This window comes from Dipodomys ordii, unplaced genomic scaffold (genome assembly GCF_000151885.1).
Source record: "Dipodomys ordii isolate 6190 unplaced genomic scaffold, Dord_2.0 Scaffold37, whole genome shotgun sequence".
NCBI classification, from domain to species: domain Eukaryota; kingdom Metazoa; phylum Chordata; class Mammalia; order Rodentia; family Heteromyidae; genus Dipodomys; species Dipodomys ordii.
In genome coordinates, this window is record NW_012267253.1 from 1109752 (window position 1) to 1135693 (window position 25942).

General features: G+C 36.8%; 1 protein-coding gene across 1 annotated transcript in view; it reads right to left on the reverse strand.

Annotated features, from left to right (window-relative positions):
• Sos1 (son of sevenless homolog 1 (Drosophila)) overlaps nt 1-25942 on the reverse strand; it is a 94854-nt gene that overhangs the window by 45642 nt on the left and 23270 nt on the right. The window contains exons 2-8 of the mRNA XM_013017898.1: nt 23083-23208; nt 20165-20293; nt 16940-17104; nt 14742-14951; nt 10703-10846; nt 5651-5761; nt 4190-4288 (exon numbers count right to left, since the gene is read on the reverse strand). Of these exons, the coding sequence (XP_012873352.1) occupies nt 4190-4288; nt 5651-5761; nt 10703-10846; nt 14742-14951; nt 16940-17104; nt 20165-20293; nt 23083-23208 (984 nt within the window). The remainder of the gene's footprint in view (nt 1-4189; nt 4289-5650; nt 5762-10702; nt 10847-14741; nt 14952-16939; nt 17105-20164; nt 20294-23082; nt 23209-25942) is intronic.

The window sequence follows — 25942 nt, forward strand, 5'->3', positions numbered from 1 at the left end:
AATAAAATGTTACCACTAACATTTTCAAGTTTAGGCTTTAGGCAAAAGAAGAATCTAACATTAACAGCTATATACATTAAAAGAAAAGCAACTTGGGCTGGGATGTAGCTCAGTAACAAAGCACTTGTGTTGCAAGTGCAAGGTCCTAGGTTCAATCCCTAGTACCAAAAAAGAAAAGACAACAAAACAAAAGCTGGCTGAAATCAGGAGGCTGAAATCTGAGAACTGCACTTCAAAGCCAGCCCTGGCAGGAAAGTCCGTGAGACTCTGATCTCCAATTAACCACCAGAAACAGAGAGTGGAGCTATGGCTCAAAGTGGTAGAGCACTAGCCTTGAGCTGAAGAGCTCAGGGACAGTGCCTAGGCCCCAGAGCTCAAGCCCCACGACTGACAAAAAAAGAAAAAAAAGCAGCTTAATGAAAGTACCACTGAAGAATATACTATTTCTGAGTTGAGACTACAATCACTCAAAAGTCCAGAGATATATCTGTAAGATTTGACATTAACAGGTTGACTATTAAGCATTGATACATTATTCTTAATTTTTTATATTGCTAATTCTAACATATCAAACATCAACATATCAAATTCGAAAATATCAAATTCTAACACAAAGAATATAAAGATAAATCTGTTTAAATATGCATTTGATTTTCTATTCTAAAAACTGATTCAAGTTTGCCATTTATCTACCATTTAACTGTAGCATTCTGTGTACAGATACTCTGGCATCTTAAACATATTTTTAGTATTTTAAAAACCATACATCCAAGATGGGTACTGGTGGCTCACGCCTGTAATCTTAGCTACTCAGGAGGCTGAGATCTGAGGATCATAGTTTGATGCTAGCCCAAGCAGAAAAGTTCATGAGACTCTTATCTCCAGTAAACTACTTAGAAAAGGCCAGATATAGTGCTGTTGCTCAAGTGGTAAAGCACTAGCCTTGAGCACAAAAAAGGCTCAGGGACAGTGCCCAGGACCTGAGTTCAAGCCCCAAGACTGGAAAAAAACAAAAACAAATAATCCACACACACCCAAAGTTATTTCAGACTCAAAACTTTTCTGATGAAATAATTTTAGATGTCCATCATATCATTAGGTAAATATCTAAAATAAATTTCAGTATAAGATGACCTTTCTGATAAGCATTCTTTTCTTCTTTTAGTTAACAACTGATTTAAACTGGGCACTAGTATATAATAATAATTCAACCTAACTGACATCAAAGGGGTGGTTTATTATTGCTACAAAAACAAAGCAGTAGCTAGTATGTAAATAAGTCTAACAAAAAAGCATCCTGTGGTTATCAAAGCAATTATTTAATACCAAGTTTTCATGGGTGCCTACTTAATAACATAGTACAATAACAGTAATTTAACTTTACAAATAGTTTTTTAATTAGTTAAAAAATTACCACATCCTGGGGGGCGGGGGGAGTCTGGAAAGGGATGTGAAGGGTAAACAAAGGAGGAGGCTGCAATGCTTGATAAGAAATGTACTCAGTATCTTGCCCATGTAATTGTAACCCCTCTGTACAGTATGTTCACAAAAAATTAAAATTAAAAAAATACCACATCCTAAGATTACATTACCAATGTGATCATAGTTAACCTCATCTAAAGTATCCTATTCTAGTCACAATAAAAACTCAAATTCTCTACAATAAAACATTTCTATTTTCATAGAAAAAGAACCACTTAAGGCAGCTGCCGGTGGCTCACGCCTGTAATCATAGCTACTCAGGAGGCTAAGATCTGAGGATCATGGATTGAAGACAGCCTGGGCAGGAAAGTCCATGAGACATATCTCCAAATAACCATCAGAAAACTGGAAGTGGCGCTGTGGCTCAAGTGGTACAGTGCTAGCCTTGAGCTGAAGAGCTCAGGGACAGCACCTAGGCCCGGACTACAAGCCTCATAACTGATAAAAAAGAAAAGAAAAAGAAAAAGAGCCACTTTCATCAGTGACTTTTTGTAAGGAATTACATAATATACCAAACGCTTCTCTTTTGATTATCCTAGCCAGGCACCAGTGGCTCACACCTGTAATCCTAGTTACTCAGGAGGCTAAGACTTGAGGATTGAGGTTCAAAGCTATCTGGGACAGGAAAATTCTTGAGATTCTTATCTAAAACAACAACAACAACAACACAACAAAAGCCAGAAGTATAGCTATGGCTCAGTAGTAGAGCACTAGCCTTGAGCACAAAAAGCTCAGTGACAGTGTTCAGGCCCTGAATTCAAGCCATGGGACCAACAAGTGCGCGTGCACACACACACACAAACACAATCATCATCACCCTATAACTTCTTTGTACAATTAATACATGCTAATGAAAGAGAAAGGAAAAAATAAAAGATAATTAGGGTTTTTTTGTTTTGGGGGGTTTTTTTGGTCAGTCCTGGAGCTTGAACTCCATGGCTGGGCACTATCCCTAAGCTTTTGCTCAAGGATAGCACGCTACCACTTGAGCCACAGTGCCACTTCTGGACTTTTCTGTTTATGTGGTACTAAGGAATTGAACCCAGGGCTTCATGAATGCTAGGCCAGCACTCTACCACAAAGCCACATTCCCAGCCAATAAAATACAATTGGAACAAAAAATTCTGTATTATCAAAAATTTTAAATGGTAGGCCATTTGCAGTCTGGAACAGATCACTAAAAGCTTTTTGCCAGGACTGGCCAAAAAAAAAAAAAAGGTTCTCAATTGGCAAGGGACAAGGCAACTCTGATTCATGAAAGGTTTTTTATTGTCAATCAAACATATTCTCCCTCCTTCACCATAGTCAAAATGAACCAGAAATAATAACTTCCTAACTGTGGATATACCTGCTTCAGTCATTGTATAAAGCATTACACAAGCAAATAAAAATCAATCAACTGAACTTTTATTTCTTCTCTACTAGTGTAGTCAAAGGAAGTTATAGGCACTTCTGTTAAGTTTCAACTCAACTTAAATTTTTAAAGATGGATATTTTAAAATATGCATTCTTTGTGATTATAAAACTAAGATCTCTTTGAATTTAGAAAGGGGTGATGGCCAAAATACATAGTTAATAATTGATTTGGCTATTAATCCTTAGTCCTAAATGTGTATCATGGCTATCTACAGAGGATAGTGTCAAGATAGGCTGAAAGCAACTGCTAACTCATCAATACAGAAAGCAAGTTCCTATATTCCAAAATTATTAAAAAAATAACAGTATTAACATGTCTTCTTTTGTTTTTTATGGGGATACTTTATTAAAAGAAAACAGAATATTACTTTGTACTACACTAATTACAGTATAACAAAAGAAAAGAAAAAGGTTCCCTTCAGTCCTTCTCAATATTTTGAATTGGTTTCAAATGAGGGATTTTTACTGGGTTTATGTAAAGTAAACTCAGTTTCTAAAGCAAAGATCAGCAGTTTAACAGAAATACTTGCAAACCTGAGTCATGAAAATCAAGTGAATTGAATTTCTGTATTATTTTATCTTTATTCTCACATTGGATCCTTTACCTGAGTCCCTAAATCTACTGAGGTCCCCAAATGGAAATTTGGATACAAACATCCAATATTGTCATAAAACAATGACCCCTGCATACAAAACTCCATAAAGTGAAAATATTCAGTTTTAAAGATGAATAAAATATACTACTCTTTTGCATATTTATTTACAATTACTTCTTAACTGGAATAAGAAAATGGGTGGGCTGGGAATGTGGCTCAGTAGTAGAGTGCTTGCCTAGCATGCATGAAGCCCTGGGTTCAATTCCTCAGTATCACATAAACAGAAAAAGCCAGAAGTCGCACTATGGCTCAAGTGGTAGAGTGTTAGCCTTAAGCAAAAGAAGCTCAGGGACAGTGCCCAGACCCTGAGTTCAAGCCCCAGGACTGGCAAAAGAAAAAAAGAAAATGGGTATATGTACATCAATGCTTTGCCTAATAATTTACAAATGGAGTGGCAAAAAAAATTACAAGACTAGGAGTGATAATTCATGTCTTTAATGCCAGCTACTGAGGAGGCAGAGGTAGAAGGCCTGGGTAAAAACACAAAGTCCTATCAAAACTAAAGTAGGACAGACTCAAGTGGGAAAATATTTCCTAGCAAGCACAAGGCCCTGTATCAATCCTCAGAACAACAACAACAACAAAACCAAAACCAAATTTGTATATTTCATAAATACCACTAAAAGAGTTCTTACCTTCAGAAGTTCAAAGTAATGCAGACAGTGGTAAACAGGGGCTAGCAGTAGCCTGGGTAAAACATATTGAACAGCTTCTTTGAAACCTTCGCCTATTGACTGGAAAAGAAAGGGAATTTTTTTTTTTTTTTTTGTCGGTCATGGGGCTTAAACTCTGGGCTTGGACGCTATCCCTGCGCTCTTCAGCTCAAGGCGAGCACTCTACCACTTGAGCCACGCTCTTCAGCTCAAGGCGAGCACTCTACCACTTGAGCCACAGCACCACTTCGGTTTTATAGTGGTTAATTGGAGATAAGAGTCTCACGGACTTTTCTGCCTGAGCTGGCTTTGAACCGTGATCCTGAGATCTCAGCCTCCTCAGTAGCTAGGATTACAGGCATGAGCCACCGGTGCCTGCCTAATTTTTTTAAGTTAAAATTTTAAAACAGTTTCAGACATGTACAACTTGATTTGAAATTTACTATTCCTGCACTGGCATGGTAGCTCATGCCTGGAATCCTTGCAATTTTGGAGGTAGAGATTGGGAAGATTATGATTCTTGGCCAGCCAGAGCAAAATAGTTAATGAGACTCCTATTTTAACAAAAAAGACTGTAGTTATCACTCATCTATCATTCCAGCTACAATTGAAAGTATAAACAGGAGGTCAGCCCCAGCAAAGAGTGAGAAACTAGCTCAAAATAACCAGAGCAGCCATGCACTGGTGACACATGTCTATAATCTTAGCTACTAAGGAGGCTGAGATGTAAAGATTACGGTTCGAAGCCAGCCTGGGCAGAAAAGACTTTAAGACTCTTCAATTAACTATCAAAAAGCCACAATTGGAGGGGGATGCGAGTAGCTTACACCTGTAATCCTAACTATTCAGGAGGCTAAGATCTAAGGATCATAGTTCAAAGCCAGCCCAGGCAGAAAAGTCTGTGGGACTCTTATCTCCAATAAACTAGCCCCCAAAAACAAGAAGTGGAACTCCACCTCAAGTGGTAGAGCAAAGTAAGTAGCTTGGAGTGAAATAGCTCAGGGATAGTGCCTAGGCCCTGAGCTCAAGCTCCCGGTACCAACACAGACACACACAGACACACAGACACACACACACAGACACACACACACACACACACACCAGAGCTCAAGCTCCCAGTACCAACACAGACACACACAGACACACACACACAGACACACACACACACAGACACACACACACACACACACACACACACACACACACACACACACACACACACACACACACACACACACACACACACACACACACACACACACACACACCAGAGCTCAAGCTCCCGGTACCAACACAGACACACACAGACACACACAGACACACACAGACACAGACACACACACACACACACACACACACAAAGCAAAAAGCCTGCGTAGCAAGCATAAAGCTTGTGTTCAACCCCCAATATTGCCAGAAGAAGAAAATAAGACAAGACTATACCTGCAAATAAAGTGCTGCCCCAGGCTTTGATAACTGACTGAGGAAACGATCATGAAAACCTGGTCGTAAAATATCTCGAGCGTATGATTCATATGGATCAAATGCCAGTTCCTTAGAAAATAAAGGTAAAACATAAATAAGAACAAAAAATATGAGCATGACCAGGCAAGCACAATTATATATTTCTTATAGTGCTCCTAAATGAATACGGTATACCTATATTAATTATAATTTTAACAGAATAAATCTAATATTCTCAAGTATGTCAATTCTTTCTTCAGAGTCATAGGACCATCATATGAGCCATCTCATTACTGGATTCCAGTAGAGTTGCCATAAGAGTTTTGCCATAAGAGTTGCTATGACAGTGTGCAGACTTACATCTGGAAAATAGTAACAAAGCTTAACTTGAACAATCAAATACAGATATCAGCAATTAGATAAAGGATAAGTCTTTAGAATATGGATACTTAACATTTGTTTTCTCATAGTTTTTAATATTTCATATTCTGTAAACCAGAAGTAACAATTTCTATATCTAAAATTCACTATTGACTGGGACCGTGGTTCAAGTACTTGCTAACCAAACATAAGGAAGCACTGCTTCCCCAAATATATACATGTGTATATAGTTCATTGACGCAGTTCTCATAAAACTGCCAAAAAATTGAGAGACAGAAGAGAGGGAAAAGAAGAAATAGGAGAAAAGAGACAAGATAGATAGACTCAAATCTCCAATTAACTAGCAAAAACCCAGAAGTGGAAGTCTGGTAGAGTGCCAGTTATTGAGTGAAAAAGCTGAGCACAAGCAAGAGCCCTGAGTCCAAGCCCCAGTATGAGAACAACAACAAGAATAAGAAAAAGAAAAGGTAATATGTTATTTTGCATGTTTTCAAATTTCACATATGATTATTTATATATTAATATTCATTTTTCTGCAAATTGTCCTGTCAGTTACATTTAGGGCTTAAGATTTATCTATTCTGATGAATGTTGCTCTTCCATTTATTTAAAAATCCTTAGTAATATTCTACATTATGAATACATTACTGTTTTTTACTCTCTATTGAGTCACTGATAATCTCCCATATTATACAATTATAAAATTTTATAATTAACATGTATATCTTATTATATCCTATCTTATTATTCATATGTGCAAGTAAATATCTTTAAAAGCACATTAACTGCTTCATTTTGTAGTACATATTGTTTCTTTGAGATACTGATTTCATTTCTTTTGAACATATACCTAGTAGTGAATTGTTGGGTCATATACCTCTATTGTGAGTGCCTACCCAAAGTATATACAGGTTTGGTTTTCTTCCTTCTTTGAGTCTTTTTTGGGTATGTGCTGGTCCTGTGGCTTGAACTCAAGGCCTGGGGACTGTCCCTGAGCTTTTTTTGCTTAAGGCTAGTGCTCTATCATTGGTCATTCCAGCTTTTTTGAGGTTAATTGGAGAGTCTCTCAGACTAGCTTTGAACTGTGATCCTCAGATCTAAGCCTCCTGAGTAGCTAGGACTATAGGTGTGAGCTACAAGCTTTGAGAGTCCTTTTGATAATAGACATTTTAATAAAATAGGTGATGCTCAGAGTAGTTTTGATCTGCATTTCCTTGATGATTACTGATACTCAACAATCTATGTAGAGTCAATTTTTAAAATAGAGGTTTGGCTTTTTCTATTTTTGCTAGTAACTTATTGGGAACTTCTCACGTATTCTGGGTATTAACTCTTTAACAGATGTATAGATAATGAACATTTTCTATTTTGGTGCACTTTTGCTTGTTTTCTGTTCTTAATTCTTTTCTGAACATCTTTGCCTATTCCAATGTCCTGCAGCATTTCCCTTGTAGTTTCAAGTCTTACATTTAAAACTAACCCAGTTTTAGTTGATTTTGTACACTGTAAGAGATAAGGGTTGAGTTTCATTCCACTAATTGCGGATATCCAGTTTTCTCCACACCATTTATTGAAAAGACTGTCCTTTCTCTACACCACTGTCTTCTTAGTCCCTTTGAAAAGTAATGAGCTTTAATTGTAAGGGTTCATGTCTAGACTATTCTGCTCCCATCGGTCTATGTGTCTGTTTTTATGCCAAAGACCAAATTGTTTTCATTGCTAACAGCTTCACAAATTTGGGGGTTTGTGTGTGTCTGTGCTCGAGACAGAATGTGGAGCTCCACATAGCAAAGCATACACACTCCCACTCAACCTCCCATTTATAATATTTTGAAGTTAGGTAGTGTATCACCTCTTACTTTGTTCTCTCTTGCTTGCTTTGAGTAAGGCTAATGGAGGAATGAATAGATCAAAATGTATTATATGCATGTAGGAAAAATGTCATAATAAATCACATTATTTCAGACAATATACATTAATAAAAAAAGAAAACAATTATAAGACTGCTTTGACTATTTGGGGGTTTTGTAATTTCATACAAGCCTTAGGATTTTTTTCCTAGTTCTGTGAAGAACATATTTGACATTTTGATTCAAATTGCATTGAAGATTACTTCGTATATTATAGATATTTTTTAACAATACTGATTTTTCCAAATTCATGAACATAGATTTTTCCTATTTCTAATCTAGTGATAACTTTTGTGAAAGATGTAAGCTATAGAACGTTTTTTTATACAGATAACTAGTTTTTACCTAGCATTATTTATTAAATTTTTCTTTCTTTACTGATTAATGTTATCTTTGCCACATATCAGAAATATATGTATTTTTTCAGGACTCTTTTCTGTTCCAATGACTTATCTATATTTGATCCAATACAACACTCTTATTTACGACATAATAAATCGTTGTTTTTTTTTGTTTTTTTTGGCCCGTACTGAGGCTTGAACTCAGAGCCTTAAGGGCTTACTTGCTTTTTTGTTTAAGTCTGGCACCCTACCATTTGAACCATAGTCTTTGCTTGTCTTCTGCTTCTTGGTAGTTAACAGGATATAAGAATCTCATGGAGCTAGACGCCAGTGACTCACCCCTGGAATCCTAGCTACTCAGGAGGCTGAGATCTGAGGATCATGGTTCAAAGTCAGCCCAGGCAGGAAAGTCGGTGAGACCCTCATCTCCAATAAACCACCAGAAAACCAGAAGTGGCGCTGTGGCTCAAGTGGTAGCTGAAGAGCTGAGGGGCAGCGCCCAGTCCCAGAGTTCAAGCCCATGACCAACAACAACAAAAAAAATCTCATGGGACTTTTCTGCCAGGGCTGGACAAAAATGTGATCCTCAGATCTCAGCCTCCTGAGCAGCAAAGATTACAGGCTTGAGCTACCAGCACGCAGTCCCAGTTTTACTTTGATCCTTCATGCTAACAGCATCCAGCCACATTAAATATTAATGTGTGACATGGGACAAATTATCTCAATTTACTCTTCCTCTAAATTGTCATTTTTGTCTTATTTGTTTTTGTATGCCAGGCTGCTCTCAAACTTGCTATTTAAGTAAGGTTGTCCTCAAACTAATGATCTTCCTGCTTCAGCCTCACAAGTGCTAGATTATCAGAGTCATACCTGGTTCCCTTCCTTTTTTTCCCCTTCTTTATTATTATTGTGTGAGTGTGTGTGCACCAATATGAGAGCTTGAATTCAGGGCCTTGTAGCTATCTTGCTCACAGCTGGTGCTCCACCACCTGAATCATACCTCCAGTCTGGATTTTTGCTGGTTAGTTGGAGATAAGAGTCTCACAGACTTTTCTGCCTGGTCTGGCTTCAAACCAAGATCCTTCTTAGCCTCCTGGTAGTAGAATTACAGGCATGAGCCACCACAGCCTGGCTATCCTTTCTTACACAGGAATTTTAGGATTAGATCAATACATACTGGACTAATAAGATTATTTTGGGGACAGCAGCATATTGAATCTGTCCTTTCAAAAAACATGGTACGGGATGTAGCTCCATTTATTCAGATATTGCTTATGAATTGTTATTTTATGAACTTTCTTAAAGATCTGACACGTCTTAAGATTCTTAAATATCTTCTAGTAAATGGAGCCTTTTGCCTTTAATACTTAAATATTCAATGGGTTGTAACTTACCACAGTCACACTGATCTGTCCTGCAGCTACTACACTGAACTGCTGGTTTTAATAATATATTTTTTTTCTTGGATTTTCTATTTAGACAATTATATTGACTACAAATAGGGAAAATCATCTTGACAGTTCCTTTTTTTCTCTTTTTGCTAAAGAGAACAGAATACTGAGTAGGGGTAGTAATAGTATTTTTTCTAGTTTCTGAATTCTATTATAGCTCTCTTAAAATAGAGAGGAGAAAAATAAAATTTAATATAATATAGAGTAGATTTCATAGTAAGACTACAACAGAGAATAACTGGAGATTACAGAATGACTGTCAATGCTAACATAGTAAGACTCTCATGTTAGCCCTTGAAGATTACCAGATTTTGTACCCTCTGGCTCCTGAACCATCTAGGTCCTAGACCTCATTTTCTTGTGTACTTCATTCCTCCTATATTTAATTGTAATGAGTACTGAGTAGCTTACTATGTAAGAATGGTTGGCTGAGTACTACAAATAGGTTACTTAATTTTCACACATAAGAAAATCATGAGTCCTGTTATGATCATGCTTTCATGGATGATAAACATCTATGGATGTTTAGAGAAATAAAATAACTCACCCACAATCACAAAATTAAATAGCAATGCTGTCTATAGCTATACCACCCTGACTGTGCCCAATCTCATCTAGACAACGGTGCTCAGAGTACAATACAAGTAATTGGATTCCAGATTCAGGTTCTTCATTGAGGCCCAACTTCTGTTGGCCTTGCTGTGAAGATTTTACAACAGGATATTGCATGTTAGTTGTGGAATCTGCTTTTCTATAATGAGATTACTGTTTCTGTTTGATAAAATAACAGAAATGAATGATGACAAGAATCTTACTAAGAAGGCAGTAACAGATAAGCAGCCAACACTTTCTATTACTTTAGCTGAAAGCAAGAATGAAGATTCAAAATTTTAATACAAATAGAAGTTTATATACAGATTTAGCTTGTTATTTAATTAAAGCACTTACTTCTGCAAGATCTTCAAAGCAGCTTCCAACTAATGGGTGGGGACTGCCTTCATCTGTCATTTCAACAGTATCTTCTATGTGGCCCAGCAATTTTATACTAAGTTCATGAATATCTACTATTCGACTAAATATATTTTCTACATCCTGTTGAAAAGGTAAAAAAATAAACTCAGCTCATTCAATAGCAGACACATTTTGAGCTAATAAGTTATTTCATAACATAGCAGATACACTGAAATTTTTAATGACTTACATATATAAATAAAAGACTTTGAAATTTTCTTTAGCAATGATTCATTTTTACAAATACATTTTTAGATCAGCAATTCTCAAACTATTTAGTTTCAGGACTCCATATTCTTAAAAAGCTTTTTGCTTATATCCATCAATGCTTAGCATATCAGAAGTTTAAAGTCAATAATTTTTTAATATTCAATTCATTTAAAAACAACAATAAACCTGGGGCTGGGAAGGTGGCTCAGTGGTAGAGCGCTTGCCTTGCATGCTCGAGGCCCTGGGTTCGATTCCTCAGCACCACATAAGCAAAAAGAAAAAAGCCGGAAGTGGCGCTGTGGCTCAAGTGGTAGAGCGCTAGCCTTGAGCTGAAGAGCTGAGGGACAGTGCCCAGGCCCAGAGTTCAAGCCCCACGACTGGACCCCCCCCAAAAAAAAAAACAACAACAATAAACCTACTATATGTTAACAAAAGTAACATAAAATAACTCTAAAACAGCAAAAAACTGGTTAGTAGAAAAATAACAGGTTTGGGATCTTTTGGTTTGGGGTCTTTTTTACATTTTTGCAAATCTCTAAAATGAAGTTTAATAGAAGACAACAGGATTTTTCCATTTCTGTGTCCAATCTGTGCAATATATCATTCTGGCTGAAGTACATGAAAAGTCTATCATTACATACATAGATAAGTAATAGGGAACAGCAGGAGTATCTTTAGTCTATTTATATCATTGTGGTATTGTTTTCTTTGTGTAATTTTCCTTGAGACATAATTTATGACTGTAAAATGTACTTACTATTCAGCCGTTTTTCAGTATATCTAAGAGTTGTACACTCGTCACTGTTAAATTCTAGAACATTTCACTATCCCACAAAGACAGGCGAGGCATGCTGCATTCTCCTGTCTTCACAACCCCTGGCAACCACCGTTCTACCTACAGATTTGCCTATTGTGGACATCTCATCTAGAGTTATTATCTTAATATTAGACTAAAATGTTTTTTGTTTTTTTGCGTCCGGTCGTGGGGCCTGAACTCTGGGCCTGGGCGCTGTCCCTCAGCTCTTCAGCTCAAGGCTAGCGCTCTACCACTTGAGCCACAGCGCCACTTCCGGCTTTTTTCTTTTTGCTTATGTGGTGCTGAGGGAATCGAACCCAGGGCCTCGCATGCAAGGCAAGCGCTCTACCACTGAGCCACCTTCCCAGCCCAAGACTAAAATGTTTTAAAATGGTTTCTTAAAGGTTGTATCGTAGAATCTGAAATCTTATCAATGTCATGCCGTTACTTTAAAAAAAAAAAAAACTGGTTATTATTATTTGACTTAATTTGTTTTATCATTGACTTTATTTTTGCCAGTCAATGTTGATATATAGTTTATATACAGTAAGCTATACCTACTTTAAGTGTACTTTTTGATGAGTATTAGTCTTTTTATATATATATATTTGCTTATGTAGCGCTGAGGAATCGAACCCAGGACCTCATGCATGCAAGGCAAGTGCTCTACCACTGAGCCACCTTCCCAGCCCCTTCCTTGCCTTTGATAGAGGTTATTTGTGATGATTTATTTAAGGGCTAAGAAAGTCTAAATTTGCCTTGGCTTTAATTGGATATTTGCTTCAATGTAAACCTAATTTATACTGTTCAATTCCTTTTTTCTGCTTATGTGGTGCTGAGGAATCGAACCCAGGGCCTCATGCATGCAAGGCAAGCACTCTACCACTGAGCCACCTTCCCAGCCCCTTAATATATATTTTTATTATAAAGATGCTGTACAGAGGGGTTACAGTTACATGAGCAAGGTAATGAGTCCATTTCCTATCCAGCATTGTTACCCCCTCCTTTGTTTTTTCCCTACCATCCCTTTCCTCCCCACCTCCCCAACTCCTGATTTTTTTTGTTGTTGTTTTGCCAGTGCTAGGGTTTGAATTCAGGACCTGGGCACTGTCCCTGAGCTTCATTTGCTCAGGTTAGCACTCTAAAACTTGAGCCACAGCTCAAGATAATCCTTGTAAAACCCCACCAAAATCTAGATATAGGAAGTTCCCTGATGCCCCAATCATGCTCACTCCCATAAAACCAGTTATCTACTTTCTATATCTAAAAAGCATTTTTCCTAGAATATTAGTAGATAGAGCATATCTCTGCTTTTACTCTTATTTTAAGCCATTCTTTGAAATATAATTTATATACCATGCAATTTATCAATTTAAAGTAATTCAACAGTTTTAGTATATTTACAGACTTGAATAATTACCAATGTAATATACTCTTCTTCATTTATTATTATTATTACAGTGCTGGGGTTTAAATCCATGACCTCATGCCAGCCAAGCAAGAACTTTACTACTGAGCTATCTCCCTGGCTCCTACCTATTTTTTTTTCTTTTCCTATTTTTTTTTTTTTTTGGCTGGTCCTGAGGCTTGAACTCTGGACCTATGCTCAGGCCCTGAGCTCCTTCTGCACTCTACCACTTGAGCCACATCACTATTTCTGGCTTTTCCTGTCATTTAATTGGAGATAAGAGTTTTACAGACTTTCCTGCCCAGACTGGCTTCTATCCAGGATCCTAAAATCTCAGCCTCCTGACATGCATGAGCCACCAGCGCCAGGTCCTACTCCTTAATTTTTAAATACTTTCTTATTGCTAGATGCTGGTGGTTCACACTTGTCATCCTAGCTACTCATAAGGCTGAGATCTGAGGAACATGGGTTCAAGCCAGCCTGGGCAGGAAAATCTGAGACTGTTATTTCCAATTATCCACCGAAATGCCAGAATTGGAGCTATCTCAAATGTTAAGAACATTTAGCCCTGGGGGCTGGGAATGTGGCTTAGTGGTAGAGTGCTTGCCTTGCATGCTTGAGACCCTGGGTTTGATTCCTCAGCACCACATAAGCAAAAAGAAAAAAAGCCAGCAGTGGCACTGTGGCTCAAGTGGTAAAGCGCTAGCCTTGAGCTGAAGAGCTGAGGGACAGCGCCCAGGCCCAGAGTTCAGGCCCCACAACCAGACCCCCCTCCAAAAAAGAACACTAGCCCTGAGCAAAAAAGCTCAAGAACTGGAAATGGGGATTTAGTTCAGTGGAAGAAGAGCACTTGCCTGGCAAGTAAAAGGCCCTAAGTTTAGTCCTCAGCTCTGAAAAAAAAAACAAAAAACAAAAAACTCAGGGACAACAACCTGCTTTCAAACCCCAGGACTGGCACCAAAAAAAAAAAGGTTTACTTAGTACCATAACTTGAGCCCCAATCCAGCTTCTGTACAGAGCACTGTTTCTCCATCAGTTGCCTATGGATGTGTGGTTATGGCTTTAGGAATTACTAATATGATACATCACTACACAACTTATCATCCTTCAATTATAGCTACTATCATGTTATCACATTGTACTGCAGCTTAATATCTATTTTGACTAAAGTTAATGATGGAATGAATTAGGGAAGAAACATTTTCTTATTTATTTTTGAATCCCATTGCTAAGAACAGTGCCTGACAGTATGGTGGGGCTGCTGAAATATTGGTTAAATGACAAGTGAAACATACATATCTTCTAAATAAACAAGAAGTTTTGTTCTCTGGAATACATGGAAGATTCTGTGAGTTCACTTTCACTTACATATAATCAGCTCTTTAAATTTTATTTTTTTAATTTGAGGTTTAATCTCTTGAACTGCTCAAGCATTTTATTAGTGACCATGAATTACATTCCACAACTTAAAATTTTGACAAGTTAGTAGTTGTAAGTATACAAATTCGAACCTAAGTAAAATTGAACATGTGAAATGATAGACAAATATACAATATACTTACATTAGCAGAAAACAATTTGGAATTGGAGATGAAGGGCTCTCTAAAAACTTTTATTATAAGATTTAGTTCTCTTATATATTGTCGAATTTCTGCCATAAATGCTTTAACTAAATCATAGTAAGTTTGTTCTCCTGAGGTGGAAGGTTCTTCATCAGTTAAAGATAATATATTTATATCTTCTACATCTTGATGAAACATATCCATCAATACCTATATAGTCAGAAATATTTTTAAAAAGTATAAAATAAGAATCTATAGTCAAATTTAAAAGTAAATGCCCTCAATTGCTTTGAATAATGTTTTTAAATAATTAAGAAAAAAAAGATATAGACTGTCTTTTTTATTTCAACTATTATTCCACAGCTTCTCTGTCATCTCTCTGATATGACAGATGCCTTCTCCAAGTCTTGTGACAATACCAGTACCTGTCTTAAATTAATCTCTAACTTTGTGTCCTCTATTCATATACTTGCTTTCCTCACCTTTTACTACATGTTCTCACTCTCTCATATGCAAATAATGCTTACAGCCATCCTGTTGGTCTATTTTCCTACATCTGTTGAGTATAACTCAACTACCTGCTGAAACTCATCTTCCCATTTCTTGTGAACTTCTGCAGTATCACTACACCTAATATTTAACCTGCTCCTTTGTGCTTGTTCACAAATGTAAGTGTCTTTCCTTCAACAAATAAGAGCCTGTTTCTTACTTCTCTTGTTTTCCCTTTTCCCTCCCTGTGTGAGCATATAGTAGGTATTCAAAAATATTTTATTGATCTGATTCATTAGAAAACATTTTTTAAATCAAACATTTGACATTCATCTTAAATATTCTTTAAAAAGCAAATATTCATTTTAAAATATCAAAGCATTTAATATTCTTCAGATCAGGTAAAATTTTTACTCTATTAAAGAATAGATACTAAAAGAATTAAATGGAGCTTGATAAGAAATGTACTCATTATCTTGCCCATGTAATTGTATCCCCTTTGTACAATATTTTCACAATAAAATAAATTTTAAAAAAAGAATTAAATGGATTCATTAATGAGAAAGAATGTTCAAAATTGTAAGAATATAGCAAGAAAAAATAACATTAAATGCTTTATCACAAAGTATTTTCTGCAAAGTCATTTAGTCATTTTCATGAAATGAAAATACTGCCAGGTGCCATTGGCTCATGCCTGTAATCCTAGCTCAGGAGGCTGAGATGTGAGGATCAAGGTTCAAAGCCAGCCTGGGCAAGAAAGTCCATGAGACTCTTATCTCCAATTAAACACCAGAAAACTGGAAGTGGCACTGTGGCTTCCAGTGGTAGTACTACCAAAAAAAGCTCAGGGACAGTATCCAGGCCCTGAGTTCAAGCCCTACAACCTCCACAACCTCCACAACTTACACACACACACACACACACACACACACACACACACACACACACACACACACACACACACACACGCAATGACTTAATATCTAGATTCAGATCTGGGGTTCAAGTCTAAGCTTTGAATCTTTTCAGAAAATTCTGGATCTATTATTTTTCTCCCTGAACTTCAACTTCCCTTTTATAAAATGTAGGTAAGATCATCTATCTTAAAGGAGTATCATAAACCATGCACATGCTTCATGTTACTCTTAGTATTATTATTGAAGTACTATACAACTAGTAACAAAAGAAATCTAGTTATTGCAATAAAAACTATCAGTAACTTAACATTTCAAAAATTGTCAAGTGAATCCATAAGCACCTAAACCTTTCAATTTAAATAATATTTTAAAAAATTCAGTTTGGAGGGCTGAGAATGTGGCTTAACAGTAGAGCACTTGCCTAGCATGCATGAAGACCTGGGTTCAATGCCTCAGGACCACATAGACAGAAAAAGCCAGAAGTGGTACAGTGGCTCAAGTGATAAGAGTGCTAGCTTTGAGCAAAAGAGGCTCAGTAACAGTGCCCAGCCCCTGAGTGCAAGCCCTAGAACTGGCAAGCAAGCAAGCAAGCAAATAAATAAATAATCAGTTTGAATATAATTATTGTAACTAACATTAGTTACAGTAATATTTAAGGAGAAAAACATAGTATGTTTAGACACATTTTTATACTACACATTTAATACCTATTCAGAATCTAAATAGTACTAGATTACTGGAAATGCCCTCATTACATAATACAATATAGCATAAAGAAGCTAAGTTTCCTACCTTGTCAGCACACATTGCCACTTTAATATCTTGTTTTGTAATTTCATAATGCCGTATATTTCTTACATAATTCCCAACCAGCTTTAAAATGTCTGCAGAAATGTATTCTAACACTGCTACTATGTAAACAGAAACCTGGTGGTCAATTTTATAACCTAGGACCTCCTGCAAAATTAAAGAAAAGCATATTTAAACATCATACAGTATCAACACACTAATTAAAATGTTTTACTGAGGCCTGTGACTGTCAACATTGAATTTCATAATTTCCAGTGGTTCTATTATGAACATGTGTACCATTATTTTAAAATGTAAGCTAAGAAAAAACAAGGCAATATTACCATTGGATGTGCACACTATTGAAGAAGTATAACTACTAAACAAATAATTCCACAAGTGCCAGGCGATGGTGGCTCACACTTGTAATCCTAGCTACTCAGGAGGCTAAGATCTGAGGAATGCAGTTCAAAGCCAGCCTGGGCAGGAAAGTCTGTGAGACTCTTATTTCCAATTAACCATCAAAAAATTGGAAGAGGTACTGTGGCTTAAGTGGTAGAGTGCTTGCCTTGAGCTGAAGAGCTCAGGGACAGTGCCCAGGCTGAGTTCAAGCCCTATGACCAACAAAAAAAAGAAATAATAATAATAATTCCACAAGTGGAGGTATAGCTTAAAAGACAATCCCAAACTTAGAAAGGTAAGTCTAAGTTTGATGTAGGGAAGCAAATGTTCTCTAGCATCTAAGTAAGAATACTTGGAAGTAACTATGAGATATGAGTTTTCTCTTTTAGATAATGTAACAATAAGCATCTCACTGTTATCTAGGAATATCTTAGTCCTTTTTTTTTGGGGGGGGGGTCCAGTCGTGGGGCCTGAACTCTGGGCCTGGGCACTGTCCCTCAGCTCTTCAGCTCAAGGCTAGTGCTCTACCACTTGAGAGACAGTGCCACTTCTGGCTTTTTTCTTTTTGCTTATGTGGTGGTGCTGAGGAATCGAACCCAGGGCCTCATGCACGTAAGGCAAGCACTCTACCACTGAGCCACCTTCCCAGCCCAAATATCTTAGTCTTATATCTCTATCCTTTCCATAGGAATATGGACTCCCCAAAATGCTAGTTGCATATTCCTAATATCTTTGGCTGCTTCTATGAAAAAAAAATCATGCTATGTCCTACCAAACAATGGTAGTTGTGAAGAAAATATAAAAAGTAGTCAGTGCTATTATTAGACTAATTTTAATTTTTTTTTTTTTGGTCTGTCATGGGGCTTGAACTCTGGGCCTGGGCGCTGCCCCTCAGCTCTTCAGCTCAAGGCTAGCACTCTAGCACTTGAGCCACAGCACCACTTGTGGTTTTCTGAGTGGTTTATTGGAGATAAGAGTCTCATGGTGTTTCCTGCCCAGTCTGGCGTTGAACCATGACCCTCAGATCTCAGCTTCCTGAGTAGCTAGGATTATAGGCATGAGCCACCAGCACCTGGCTAAATTATTCTTTTGTTGAGCTGACCAACTCGAAAAGAGAACAAATTCTAAACAATTCAGTTAATGAGAGGAAAAAAATGAAACAAGAGGTTTATTGCCAAAAAACGCCTTGCTATTTTTTAATAGGTGCATATACTTTTATCACACCCACCCTTATTTCTGTCTCTGTCTGTCCCACCTGTGATTGGTCCCCTTGGGAGAAGAAAGGCGAATGGAAAAAGGAATGGTGAACAAATCTGATCATAATAATTTAATTAATGCATTTGTCCAAAAACAACTGGGAAGTGATTTGATTTGTGGGGCAGAGGTCGTGGAAGTGGGGGAGAATGATGGAAGGGGTGGCTGATCAAAATGGATCATATACCGACATGGACCTGGTAAATTGAAAACTCCTGTACAACCATATGAAGATAAAAAAATTAATAATTAAAAAGAATCTAGATTCTGTAAAATAAAAAATATAAAAATGGCAAGGAAAAAAGAGGTTTATTATAAGTTGGGTTAGGTTTTCTTTACCATGCAAAAATATAAAATTATTAGCTATATCATGGTAAACTGTATTCATAAATTGAAATGATATTCACAATGATAAAACTCAAAAGTTTAGGACCATTAAGAACATGTGAATCTCAAATTGTTAATTCTCTTAGCTTATAATTCAATATTTGGCCAATTAAAATCTTAAAGATTAAAAAATATGATCAATAATTCATAATTAGCCATTATTAATAGCTTAATAATTTCTCATAGATTTCATACTTTCTCAAACAAGATAAAGGAAGGCATCTCTATTCACCCACCAAATGCAAAAACATAACTTTCCAACAATCTTAAACATCATTCCAAGTGGTAAACTCTTCAATTTTGACAAGTTTATGGAGACCTAGATGTCTTAACACTATCATTTAGAGTCTTATGAACCTAGCATAGGGAGTCACTTAATTGCTTTCGCCTTTATACATCATTTACAAATTGAAGATGATAATGTTGAGAATAAAATGCAGAGACAATACATGTAACTATTAACATTTTGCATATATATACTGTATGAGAAATATATACTATATTATACTATATGAAAATTTATTGCTGAAGTATCATTAAGATTTTAGTTGCTACAATAACTACATCTTTTGCTGTGAATTAATCAACAGTTTCTTCTTTGTTTTAAATACAACAGAACATTATTAAGGTTTCCTGCACTTATTTGACTGATTGACTTGTAATAGGACTGGCTAGTTTAGGAGATCTTCACAGAATTTGTTCAAAGACAACACACAGACGTATGACAATCTCATAAAAGTTCCCACACACATTAACAATTAAAGGATTTATAGGAACCCTTAAGTCCAACCAGCAAAATAATAATAATAATAATTTTATATGCTCTTTGTATTTCTAGGAACACCTGGGATTAACAAAATCTAAAATAATAACTTTTCTTAGTCCCTTACATTTGCTATTACCATTGGTATGGAACTGCCTTAAATCTTGTTGCCCAACTTACAGTTTATTTTCACAACATCCTTCCCTACTACATCAGTCCCTGGAAGACTTAAAACAAGATAATTTTACATTTGGTTCAAATATTCTTAGTGTTTGAAAAATGGTGGGCTTTGTTTTGTTTTGTTGGCAAAAGAAATATACTTATTACCTGACTTATGTAACTGTTAACCCCTCTGTATATCACCTTTATAATAACAATTTTTAAAAAAGAAAAAAGTTAAGAAGTCAATATTTCAACTTTACCCTTAATAAAGGATGAATTTTTTCTACTGGGAGAGTTGGATTTCTTCGCTTCCTCTTTTCAATAGCTGATTGTGCATCAGCTATTGCCCATTTATCAATAGGATGAGGGAAACTTTTTTGAACACGTTCCTTGGGAAATAGAAAGATAACTAAGTAACAAATCAAATAGTGATCTTTGCTTGAAATTTAGTTTTAAAATTAAAGAATACCAAAAGTAAAGCTCTTTACATGTGACATAATGTACAATGCAAACATACTTAAAATTGTATTTGTCAATATATTCATTTCTTAACTAGGAAATTAAGAGACTAATTGTTCCTTCTATGATATAGGGGGAAAAACTATATACTGAACTCTAAACTTACTAAATAAACTAATCACAAGAATGAGCATAAGTCGCTTTAATATACTTTCATAAACTTTCAAGGAACAAGACCTTAAGCTCAAGAAGCAAGCATCTAAATCTAACACTCATTTACTTTCAATATCAATTACTAGATCACAAGGCATTTTGCAATTTAAACCTGTAAGTTTTTCTTTATCATGTTAAAGAATTTAACTTCCAAACTATCTACAAATCATGGAAATCAATAGTTTACATTAGTAACCTTTATTTAGAGGGGGGTGGGGAACCAGTCCTGGAGATTGCACTCAGGGCCTGGGTTCTCTTCCTGAGCATTTTTGCTCAAGGTGAGAACTCTACATTTGAGCTACAGCTTCACTTTCAGCTTTTTGGATGGTTAACTGGAGATAAGAATCTCATAGATTTTCCTGCTGAGGCCAGCCTGGAACAGCAATTCTCAGATGGCAACCTCCTGAATAGCTAGGATTACAGGCATGAGCCACCAGTGCCCAGCTTACATTGGTAACAATTGTATATATATAGTTTAACAATTGTATAATATAGTATAACTTATCTTTAAAATCCTCTATAAATCACTGGGGTTTTTTGTTTGTTTTGGGGGGAGTCTGGTCATGGAGCCTGAACTCTGGGCCTGGGCGCTGTCCCTCAGCTCTTCAGCTCAAAGCTAGCGCTCTACCACTTGAGCCAAGCGCCACTTCCGCCTTTTTTCTTTTTGCTTATGTGGTATTGAGGAATCGAACCCAGGGCCTCATGCATGCAAGGCAACCACTCTACCACTGAGCCACCTGTCCCAGTCCCTAAATCACTGGTTTTTGTCTCAACTTAATTTCGAGCAACAAATCAGTTTGAAAGAATGCAAGTTATTATAATAGTTGAATTTCCTTACATCACCTCAAATTTTTAACTCACTAGCAGTATTTAAATTAAAACCAGTAGAGGTCGCTATTACACAACTCAACATTTAAATTGCTGATTATTTAACTATTATGTAGGACTGAAATTAAACACCATCTCTGATTATAAATCTGACTAGTTTTGTAAGTGACTGTTAAAATGGAAAAAAGAGACATCTCCATGTCACAACTAGAGATGGGGTGTCAGGAGTGGGGGAGGAGAAATACAATGACTCTAAAAACATCATATGAGCTCATTTATCAATTAAGAGGTTTAATTCATTCTTCATCTATGTTCTTGGCTACACTGGTTGCCTAAATATTTATGTATTTATTTATTATTTATTATTTATTTTGTCAGTCATGGGGCTTGAACTCTGGGCCTGGGCGCTGCCCCTCAACTCTTCAGCTCAAGGCAAGCGCTCTAGCACTTGAGCCACAGAGCCACTTCCGGTTTTCTGAGTGGTTTACTGGAGATAAGAGTCTCATGGAGTTTCCTGCCCAGGCTGGCTTTGAACCCCGATCCTCAGATCTCAGCCTCTTGAGTAGCTAGGATTACAGGCATGAGCCACTGACACCCAGAGCCCATTTTTTCAAATGATCATTTAAATTCACTTAAAATATGTGGAAAGGAATTATTGTGGTGAAAAAAGATGAGTGAACAGATCTCAACTGCCTATTTGCCAAAATATTACTCCCATTTAGTAAAAGCAAACGTCGAAAACATTGGAATAAGAGCTGGGAAGGTGGCTCAGTGGTAGAGCGCTTGCCTTGCATGCACGAGGCCCTGGGTTCAATTCCTCAGCACCACATAAGCAGAAAAAGCCGGAAATGGTACTGTGGTTCAAGTGGTAGAGTGCTAGCCTTGAGATGAAGAATTAAGGGACAGGAGCCCAAGGGGAAAGGAAAGGAAGGAAAATATTGGAATAGTAACAGTGGGTGAAAAAGGTAAGAAGAGAAGGGAAGAAAAGTGGAAAGGACCATCTAAAAAATTATTTTCTTTTGTCCAAGTCAATTGTGCACACTGGTTAATCCATAATGAAAAGAGAGATAGTTGGGTGCTGGCTGCTCACATGTGAAATCCTAGTTACTCGGGATCCTAGCTACATGAAGGGTCTCAGTTCAAAGCCAGCCTGAGTAGAAAAGAAGTCAGACACTTCATCTCCAATTAACTATCAAACTGCCAAACTAGAGGTATCACTCAAATAGTAGAGCACTAGCCATGAATAAGCAAAAGCACAAGGATTTGTGTTTAAACCATGGTACTGGCACAAAAGAAAAAAAAATATTCTCGTAGTCTCTTACTTCTTTAAACGTTTCATTTTAAGGACCTTTTCCTCTAGTTCAACTTTTATCAACAATGGCTACATCCTGCTTTCTTTTACCTATGAAATCTTATATTTAAACAACTCTTTCTCTTGTTCTGATCTATTAGACTACTATCACTCACATATTTTCTGTTTCTGAGCTTCTAAAATTAAAGGTAACATTTTTAGAATGCAGCTGACTTTACCAAACAGAAACAAGAGAGACATTTACTCTTAAAGGTATGACCAGATCCTTCTAGCATAAAAAAGTTGTTCACTTTAGCCTAAAAGCAAATATCTAATAGTTTACACAAAGACTAGATATACTTAAAAAGAAGAAAAAATTTCTCATACCTCTACATCTGAAGCACTTCGTGGCTGAGCTTGACATAACATATTTAATAATTGCAAAATTAATTCTTCAACATACTGAAGAGCATCATCATTAGACTCAAGAGTAGGATGAACTTGCCCCTGGACCTGTAAACAAAAAGTGAAATAAATGTGGGTTTGTTTCATATAATAAAAGCAAATTTTAATCCAAACTGAAACCCTTTGTACAACTAAAGATAATTTTAATATTTCTGGTCCATCATGGGGGCCTAGGCTGCTGTCTTTGAGCTTTTCTACTCAAGGCAAGTGCTCTACCATTTTGAGCTAACAGTTTCACTTGAGTTTTCTAGTGGTTAATTAGAAATAAGGGTGTCATAGGCTTTCCTGCCTGGGCTCAGCTCTCAGCTCTCAGCCTCCTGAGTAGATAGGATTAGAGGCATGAGCCACCAGTGCTCGGTATACATTTGTTTTTAATTTTAAGTAATTTTTTTAAGTGTGGGTTTTTTTTTAAGTGGACTGGTCTACAAATACAGATTGAACATTATACCAAAATCAGTTCTTACCCATTAGCTACATGTCCATACATGCTAATATTCTTCAAAGATCCAGTTACCTGTCTAATTTCAACATTTTTTTCTCATATCACAGGAAGAAGCAAATGTAGTGATAAATGATACATTTAGTTGGGCACTGGTGGTTCACACCTGTAATTTGAGCTACTCAGAAGGCTGAGATCTGAGGACCATGGTTTAAAGCTAGCCTGCCATGAGATGCATAACTACAATTAACCACCAAAAATCCTGAAGTGAGTGTTGGCTCAAGTGGTAGAATGCTAACCTTGAACAAAGTAAGACTCAGGAACTGCACCCAGTCCCTGAGTTCAAGCCCAGGAATGACACGCACCCGCATGGCCATGGGTGCACTCATGCACATGCACACATGCACACACACACATGCAGTTTATTCAGGGCTTTTGTTCATTTCCAGGAACCAGTAAGAACAACAGTCATATAATATCCTGCTTGAACAAAATTGGTCACATAGAAGCTTTGTCCCTTGTTGAATTCTCTATTTCATACTGATAAATGATAAACAAAAAATCCAAGACGATTCAATCTCATCATGATCACTAACGTATCTCCTGCATTTAGCACTATGCAGGACACACACAGTACAAGCTTAATAATATCTGTGAACGCAAAGTCACCCTATATCAAAGGAATAGACACAAATGAGCCCTCTGACAATTTATGACTGTCTAGTATATCGAAGGAAGAATAGTGATTTAATCTTTATGTTCTTTTCCCACAACCTTTTTTTCACAGACATATAAAGCCACTGGCCTCTATTTATGTATTTGTTTTTGTACCAGTACTGGAACTTGAACTCAGGGCCTGAGCATTATTTCTGAGCTTTTTTTCACAACACTGGTGCTCCGCTACAGCTTTACTTCTGGCTTTGTGCTGGTTAACTTGGTTGAATAAGAATCTTACAGAGTTTCTTGCTTGGCCTGGCTTTGAATCATGATCCTCAGATCTCAGCCTCCTCTCCTGAGTAGCTAGGATTATACATGTGAGCCACTGACACCTGGCTAAAGCTTGCATTTTAATAATGAGCACAATAGTCTTTATCCATTTCCCTTTATCACTTATTATGGGTCAAAACTATTCCTTACTAAATAAATATCAAGAAAAAGCAAGTCCTGAACATACAAAACATGCATTTTAAGACAGAGTAGCATGGATATAATATAACAGACCAGGGCATTCATTCAATATGGTTGTCCTACTACACTTCATTAGCTGAGAAGACAACTTCCGAGTAGGGGAAATTGTTCTAAAAAGTGTATAGTGAAGTCCCAAAAGTATACATTAAATGTAAACACACACAAATGCATTTCATAATTCTCACAGTAAATAACAGTCTAACAACTCAGAATCTCATAAGGAATACTACATAGAGTAAGAGGTTTAAAACTATTTTTAAACAATTTTACAAGTGAATAAACTAAGCCCAAGAATGATTTACATCATTTGCTCAAGCACTTTACCATATTCACTATGGCAACTACCAACCTGATTGTAATTTATCAGTCTGCAAATTCTACATGTTATTAGTTGAATGAATGAATGGTTCATTCAAGATTCTGACTTCAATCCTTCCCATTCAGCATGCTCTCACATTTTGGTTAATGTATATAGGTACTAACTCTTGTAATTTATTCCCTTCAATATCATGATTCAACCTCCCTTTTTGAAAAAGTCTGAAACGACATAAATCTTACTTGTGTACATTGAATTGCATGGCTTAAACTGTCTTCTCAAGCTACCCTTTATCTTCATGCCTGGTGTATCTTCATCTAGCAGTGAATTCTATTCCTACGTGGATCTTAGTCAACTTCTTTTCTAAAGAATATTAGTGACAAAATTCTGATTCTCTGACTCTTTGCTCCTTTCCTATTTACTTGTACTTTCTTTCCTTACCCCTCAAATGCGGACTCTTGGTCTGTCTGCTCCTCTATTCTTACCCAAGTAATCTCATTTAATTCCACATCTTGAACTATCACTGCTAGATAGTTCTACCTATTCTCCCAACATCTTACTGAAAACGTATAAAAGTTAGCCAAGAAAGATCTCATACGTAGAAAGTATTTTTTTCAAATGAACATACAGGAAGTGGTGCTGTGGCTCAAGTGGTAGAGCGCTCGCCTTGAGCTGAAGAGCTGAGGGACAGCGCCCAGGCCCAGAGTTCAAGCCCCACGACTGACAGAAAAGAAAATGTGTAGAAAGCTGGGTAGAGGGAGAAGGGGGAAGGTAGCAGATGATCTGAAAGATAGATAAATAAATAGTAGATGATAGATGACAGGTGATCGATAGATAGA